The sequence below is a fragment of the Elephantulus edwardii genome, unplaced genomic scaffold (assembly GCF_000299155.1).
Source record: "Elephantulus edwardii isolate Elephantulus edwardi_28Jun2011 unplaced genomic scaffold, EleEdw1.0 scaffold00196, whole genome shotgun sequence".
Classification (NCBI taxonomy): Eukaryota; Metazoa; Chordata; class Mammalia; order Macroscelidea; family Macroscelididae; genus Elephantulus; species Elephantulus edwardii.
The window spans coordinates 176,015-184,175 of record NW_006399946.1 but is presented as its reverse complement, the minus strand read 5'-3'; the positions used below and the strand labels follow the sequence as shown (position 1 = coordinate 184,175).

The 8,161-nt window shown below is 38.9% G+C and overlaps 1 protein-coding gene across 1 annotated transcript in view; it reads right to left on the bottom strand.

Moving 5' to 3' along the window:
* Positions 1 to 8,161, bottom strand: part of LOC102867636 (ras-related protein Rab-31-like) — a 316,824-nt gene that overhangs the window by 137,549 nt on the left and 171,114 nt on the right. The window contains exon 3 of the mRNA XM_006897024.1: positions 6,474 to 6,555. Coding sequence (XP_006897086.1) covers positions 6,474 to 6,555 — 82 coding nt within the window. The remainder of the gene's footprint in view (positions 1 to 6,473; positions 6,556 to 8,161) is intronic.

Below are 8,161 nucleotides of genomic sequence, written 5' to 3'. Positions count from 1 at the left end.
CTTTGACAAGCACTGTGGCAATTGGACAATTAAAACAGACATTCGGATGGCGGGGAAGAAGAACAAAGTGGGGAGGAGGGTGGAGAGAATGGTGCGGCAATGAAGGAGTGAAAGCCTAGAATCCCTGTGAATGTTCATTGAAACTAAAAAATTTAATAATAATAAAAAAAAAGAAAAAAATTCCCTCTTACTGGCTCTATAATCAACACCCATGGTACCTGCAGTCAGGAGGCCAGAAGATGAATATCATTGGGCAAATCTTTGGTCAGGGATCTCTCCAAAATCCTGAGAAGCAATGATGTCAGTTTGAAGACTAAGGTACAACTGATTCAGGACATGGTCTTTTCAATCACTTTTTATGCATCTAAGAGCTGGATAATGAATAAGGATGACAGAAGAAGAGTTGATGCCGTTGAGTTGTAGTTTTGGAGAAGAGTACTGAATATCTCGTGGACTGTCAAATGAGTAAACAAATACATCTTGGAAATAGATAATAGAATATTCAGCTATGAAAAGAAAGGAAGAGCTGATACTTGCTGCAATTGGATGAAACTTGAAAATAAGTTAAAGAAGCCTAGAACTCAGGGTGAATAAGAAGAAAACAGAAATGTTCCAAAAGTGTTTATGTGATGTTGCACACATTGCATGTAGTAAACTCACTGAACTGTAAACTTTAAAAGTGTATATTGTATGTTATGTGAATTATATTTATCTCAGTAAAGCTAGTTTCAAAACAAATAATGCTGATAATGCAAGACTTACAAAGGGAGCTCTGGTGGCCTAGTGGCAAGATGCTGCACTTCAATCCCAGAGATACGCGGTTCAGATCCACCAGATGCTCTGCTGGAGAAGGAAGGGGCAATCTCCTCCCGTACCAGTCAGATCTGATTTGACGGTACACGGGAAAAAAATATAAAAAAAATTAAAAAGACTTACAAAAACAAGTATTACAGAAGCAAAAGCAGGTAAAAAACAAATATTAGTATATGAGACTCCTAATCATTATAACTCCAGAATGTATACCCGGAAAGCATGGCTCAAATGCTGCAGAGGTAAACCAAGAACAAAGGCAAAAAGTGCATGAGGTCAAATTCTGGTAAGTCTACATGGAAGAGGCAAACGGAGAAGAGTTCTCTTGCCAAAGAAAAACGAAAGACCAAATTTCACAAATTCAGCTGCCTGTATTGTTGTTGTTGTTAACTGCCATTGTAGATGACTCACAACAACTCTATGAATGAAAGTCTTCAACACTTTCATGACTTTCATCCTTTCTCCAGGTTCATAGGGTTTAAAGAGACAAGCTATTACGGAAGTGGATACCACTCATGCTTCCAAGCTTGTTTTAATCAGGAGATCCACCAAACACTGTCCACCATGGGTAACCATTATTGCATTTGACACAGTGTCACAGTGTTCAGTCATATTGTTGGTGTTGTTATGTGCCGTCGAGTCACTTGAGACTCATAGCGACCCTATATACAACAGCCTAAACCCTGCTCTATCCTGTGCCAATCACACTGCCTCTGACACACTCATTCTGATTACCCCAGTCACTAAATCAATCCACCTTATAGAGGGTCTTCCTCTCCTATGCTATCCCTCCACCCTCCCAAGCATGATGCCCCTCTCCAAGGATCGGTCCCTCCTTACAACATGTCGAAAGTATGTCAGACAAAACCCCAGAATCCTCGCCTCCAAGGAGCAGCCCAGATTAACCCTCTGTAGAATGAATCTGTTTGTTTTCTTAGCAGTCCATGGTACACTTAATACTCTTCTCCAGCACCACAGCTCAAAGGCATCAATACTCCTTCTATCCTCCTAAGTCATTGTCCAACTCTCTGATGCATAACAAGTGATTGCAAAGCCCATAGCCTGTATCAGACACACCTTAGTCTCCAGAGTGACACCACTGCATGCTCTATTCTATGCCAACTTCACTGTCTCCGACACACCTACTCCCACTACCCCAATCACTGAATCAATCCATCTCATCAAGGGTCTTCCTCTCCTGTGTCGCCCCTCCACTCTCCCAAACATGATGTCCCTCTCCAAGGCCCAGTCCCTCCTTGCAACATGCCCAAAGTATGTCAGATAAAGCTTGAGAATCTTTGACTCCAAGCAGCAGCCCAACTTCACCCTCTTCAGGACAAATCTGTTTGTTCTCCTAGCAGTCTATGGTATATTCAACACTCTTCTCCAGCACCACAGCTCAAAGGCATCAATTCTCTTTCTATCATTCCTAGTCACTGCCCAGCTCTCCAATGCATAGCACACAACTGTGAAGACTACAGCCTGGATCAGGTGCACCTTAGTCTCTAGCCTGACATCATTGTTCTTCAGTACTGTGGAGAGGTCCCTGACAGCTGACTTTCCCAGTGCAATTAATCTCTTGATTTTCTGGCTGCTTATACCAGGAGTGTTGACTGTGGAGCCAAGTAAACTAAAATTGTTAACTATCTCAATCTCTTCACCATTCATACTGATGCTATCAATTGGCCCTGTGGTGAGAATCTTTGTTTTCTTGATGTTGAGCTTCAATTCAAATTGAAGGCTGTAGTCCTTGACCTATTGCAGCCAGCACTTCAGGTCCACCTCTGTTTCAGCAAATATTTCAGTACTCTATGTAAAATCTAAGGTGGTGGTGGTGTTGTGTACTGTTGACTCATGGCTGACCCTCCAGTGGTTTTTAGAGGCAATAAATCTTACAGGAGTTGATTGCCTAATCTTTTTTCCCCTGGAGCAGCTGGTGGATTCAAACCATGGACCCTTGGTTGACAATGCAATTCCTTACCACTAAGCATAGAGATGGTACTCAAAATTTTACACCAGCTCAATCTTATGTAGATAAAAACTTACACAGTTTCAAAATGTAGTTTCTTAGTTGGATGCCACAGACTCAGTTTTTGACTCATAGTGACCCCGTGTGACAGAACAAAATAAAACCACAGGGTTTTCTAGGTTGTAATCTTTAGAGATCACCAGGGTTTTTTTTTCCTATATTTTATTAATTTTCATAAACATTTACAGAGATTTTGGGTTTCCATTCATTCATTGTTGCACTATTCTCTCTACCCTCCTCCCAGTTTGTTCTTGTCCAAATGCCACAGTGCTTGTCAAAGCCAGTTCTGATTAATCTTCTTTGTCAGTGTGTCCTTTGCCATTCCCTATCACTCCTCCCTGAGAGAGACTTCACCCTGAGTCATAAGGAAAAGGGGATGGCGTATTCTCTTAGCTACCAGGTCTTTTTTTATGGAGCTGCTGGTGAGTTCAAAATTTTACATTAGCAGTTGAGGACTTAACTTTTGTGTCACTAAGAGGCTTTTGCAGTCTTGCATATTGTTCTGTGCCATCAGGATGGCTCTGACTCGTGAATAACTCTTGTTTACAACCGAAGAGGTTCCTGACTGATACTTCACCAATCTCAAGATCTCTGCCATGTCAATCCATCTCCCTCAAAGTCTCCCTCTTTCTCATTGCCCCTCTAACTTTTCCAAGCATGGTTTCCTCCTCTAGGGACTGGTACCTCCTGATAACATGCCCACAGCATGAGACAAAGTCTCACCATCCTTTCTTCTAAGGAGCTGTCTGTCTGTTTTTCCTCCATGACAGATTGGTCTGTTCTTTTAGCCATCCATGGCTAAAATAAATATTCTTCAACAAGACCACAATTTAAGGGCATCAGTTCTTCTTTGATCTTCCTTATTAACCACCCAACTTTCACATTCACATGAAGCAACTAAAAAAAATCTATGTCTTGAGCCAGGTACACCTTAATCTTTAAAATAATATCCTTGCCCTTTAGCACTTTAAGGAGGTCTTTGGCAGCAAATTTGCCCAATGTAACACATGATTTGATTTCTTGACTGCTGTGTCCATGAGTGTTGAATATTAATCCAAGCAAAATGAAATCTTGGGCAATTTCAGTCTTTTCTCCCTTTATCATCGTATCATTCAGCTCTTCCTTAAATGTATTTACCAAATACATATACACATACAGAGATAGTAGTAATTTAAAAAAACCAAACAAACCCTCATAGTCATTGATTCAGAACCAACCCACAGTGGGTCTCTGACGGCTATATATCACATGGGAGGAGACTGCCCATCTTTCTCTTGTGGAGTAAATGGTGGATTCAAATGGTGTGCATTTGTGTTAGCAGTGCAGCTGCTTACTCACTAGGAAACTAGGGCTCCCTGACAGTAGTAATTGTTGTTTTTAAGCGCTGTCAAGTCATAGAAAATCGTAGAGACCCTTTGAATGGAAGACCTGAATATGTATAACTCTCACCATTTCTCTACGTTCATAGAGTTTCTGGAGGCAAGCTGTTCTGGAAAGGGATGCGACTCCTGCTTCCAAGCCTGTTTTAATTTGAGAGCTCCACCAAACACTATCCACCATGGGTAACCATTATAGCATTTGACACATCAATGTCACAGTGTTTATCATCACAACAACAATGAGTTAACTCTGTATTGAGAACAGACAGATGAGGGCTACTTAGAAGAATGTTTGATTCAAAACAATTAAAACCAAGCCTGAGAGCTGCAACCCTGAGGGCCCAAATCTAATCAGCTCACACTCAACTGTAAGAAAACAGTCCACACACAAGCCTCAACCAAAACTCTCTAGAAAGCACACCTCTGTAGAATCTAGCTGCTCCACTCATCTTCCCAAACTGGAAAGCAGTGTCAGTAGTAATACACTATATATAATTTTGCATTGGGAAAATCTGCTGTCAGAGACTTCTCCAAATTACGGAAGAGCAATGATGTCATTCTGGAGATTAAGGTGTGCCTGATTCAGGTCATGGCCTTTGAAATTACTTGTTATGCATCAGAAGATAGGACAATGACCAGGGATGATAGAAGGAGAATTGATGCCTCTGAGCTGTGGTGCTGGAGAAGAGTATTGAATATAACATGGACTGCTAGGAGAACAAACAAGTTTGTCCTAGATAGCGTAAGACCAAGCTGTTCCTTAGAGGCAAGGATTCTAAAGTTTCATCTGACATACTTTGGACATGTTGCAAGGAGGGACCCATTCTTAGAAACGGGTGTCATACTTGGGATGGTAGAGGGACAGTGCAAGAGAGGAAGACCCTCAATGAGATGGATTGATACAGTGACTGGGGTCATAGGGGTAGTCGTGTCAGTGACAGAATGGCACAGGATAGAGCAGGGTATATAGGGCTGTTGTACATGGAGTCACTATGAGTCATAAGTGACTCGATGGAACATAAATGTCATTTTTACAATTATGTCCAGTGTGAAATATTTCTTGTTGGATGTTGTGAGAATATAAGGTTCTATTTTTAGTCTACAAATGTATTCTTCAATTTCATCTGTATAAAGGATAAAATGAGTTCTTTTTTAGAAGTCAATCTGCTCAGTGTTGGATATGTTTATTCAATAGTTGAAAGTTTTTATTCTGTTAACAAAATCATCACTCAGCCTTTTTGGAGTTCATGATTATGGTTCATATAAAACCAAATTAAAAATAAAACAGTCAAGCTGCAGATAGCCTGTCAGGAAAGATAGATAGCTATGACAATTACTTCACAAAACATTAAAGAAGGGACTAAGATTACACTGTTTACAAAAACAATGTAGCTGGCATGCGGACCATGACTGCTGACCTCTACTTTTATTCCAGAAGGGGAAACAGTCCCCATTCACAATATTAACAGAACAAAACTGTTTCCTGTGAGGTCAGACATGCCCTCCATTTCCCTACAACTACTTCTATCAGTAATTGTCCCTCCCAGGGTTCTCACTGTTTTCACTACTCCTTTACAACGGCCACACAGCTCCACGTACAATATTTATGATTATGAGGTTTATTGGGGAAATGGATACACTTCTTTAGTAAGGACACTTTCTCAGGTGTGCTTACAGGCTTTCTGACCTTCTCTGTCCTCAAAGGACACACTGCACTCTGCTTCTTTGTTGCAAATAGTAAAATTAACTTTTTCTGTCTCTAAGCTAGCTGAATTTAAGACTGACCAATACTGACATTCATAATCCACATACTTTGCATATTCCCACCCCAAAGGTGCTATGCACCTTATTAGCAAAATCCCACCCAGCCATATGGTGAATGTCAAGCCATTTTTACTACAACAAACTATCTTTGTGAGGTGGAATGGAGAAAACCACATGCATAAGGAAGGAACTTCATGAAAGGAAGTGAGAAAGGGCCTGCCTATAAAGTGACCAGTCTAAAAGAAATCAAGTAAAGATATAGCAATAATGAGATATAATGACAACATATTTGAGAACTTTAACTCAGCCTTGATTCAAGATAAGTACACTTGAGATTTTCATATAGCTTAAGAATGTATTTCTTTTTTTGCCTATATTACTTTGAGCTGGGTTTCTATCACTTAAAACCAACAGTACTATATAACATAAAGAGACTTTCAGAAACAGAAATCTGTATTTTCTCCAAGAAGGCAACATAAGCATATACTTACCCGTTCCTGTCCAGCAGTGTCCCAGATGAGGAACTTATGAAGTTCATTACCACAAGGCACAGTTTTGGTCATAAAAGATGCCCTGTAAAACAATCAAAAGTTCTATATTATTAGTTACTCCCTATAAAGTTTTCAAAAATTCCTATTTCAAACAGTGTATGCCTCAACAGTTTTCTCAAAGCTCTTACTCTCAGAAAAGCACTAAAAACAAACAAAGAAACAAAAACAAAAAAAGGGCTAATTGAGTCATTTACCCAAACGAAAAAAACTCTAGATATTCTGTTAATCCCCCTAGAAGTTCAGGAAAAAAGCAAAGGATACATTCAGAAAGTTTATCTCCAAATGCATTTTGTGTTAATTCTGCAATTGCTCTAATACTTATCAAATCACAAGAAAGAGTAAAATTTTAAATTTTAAAAATTATCACAACAATTAACTGTGAATAGAACAACTGATATGTTCATATGTACTAGTTTGGGCTTCAGAATGACATAAACAGAATATGTTTACCTATCTGATATGAAAGCAACAAGTAAAGTGACAGTAGAATATTACATTATCTATCCACTGCCATTAATGTAGGCAATAAAGATTGGCAATTGAACATATTCTTTCTGCTGGTTGGTTTTGTTGTTGTTTTTTTTTTAAGATCTTAAATTCTGAGATGATAATAAAGCACTAGGTGCATTATACTTTTGCATTTATTTTCTCCTTTAAAATTTTTTTCTTTTATATTGATTTGCATACACAATTCATACACATCATGTTTCATACTTTCTTCATTCACATTGTATGTCATATTATCATTCTCATGCATTGTGTTTTACAAAATTAATCACCATTGTACTATGCCCACCATTACTTAGTCTATTCAAGTTCCTGCCAGGTCTTTCCCATTTCCTTGTCCTATTCCACCCCCTCCACCAAATTCTGTGATCCTGTAATTCCCACCCTAACCATCCTCACCGCTCTATTCCCACCTCTTTCCTGCTTGGGCCCCCTGACACATTTTACTAATTATCAAGAAAATTAGAACTGAGACACAAACGGAGTTCTATACATCAATGTTCATAGCAGTGTTATTCACCATCACAAGAACATGGAAACAGCCTAAACGTCCAACAATGATTAAATGGTTGAGAAATTGTGGTACATTCATAAGATAGGATACTACACAACACTCAGAAAGAACGATGTAGAAAAATATATAACTTGGAAAAGACTGCTGCATACTTAGTTTCATAAAGACCAATAAATACTTCATGTATTTCCTTAATAAGCCTTTTCCCCTCTTTTGAACATGAAAATTAAAAAATTCCATCACAAAGAATATTTCATATCCTTAATTTTCTTCCATGAGATAAAATCCATTAAAATTAACAAAAATCTTCAAGAAAAAGAAAATCTGTAAAATATGGTAAAACCCTTGATGAGGTTAACAAGTCTTGCCGAAATGTTACATCTTTTCAATCAGTTTCTATTAATAGAAAATATTTGAGTTTCCTAGGTGATGTAGTGACTTGAATCGCCAACACAGACAAGGATCTCTGTTGGTCAAAATCCACCATCAGCTCCACAGAAGATAGTTAATCTCTACCATTTGACCCAGCAATTCCACTACTGGGAATATACCCTGAAGAGACCATAGCTGACATCCAAGCAGATATATGCACACCCATGTTCATTGC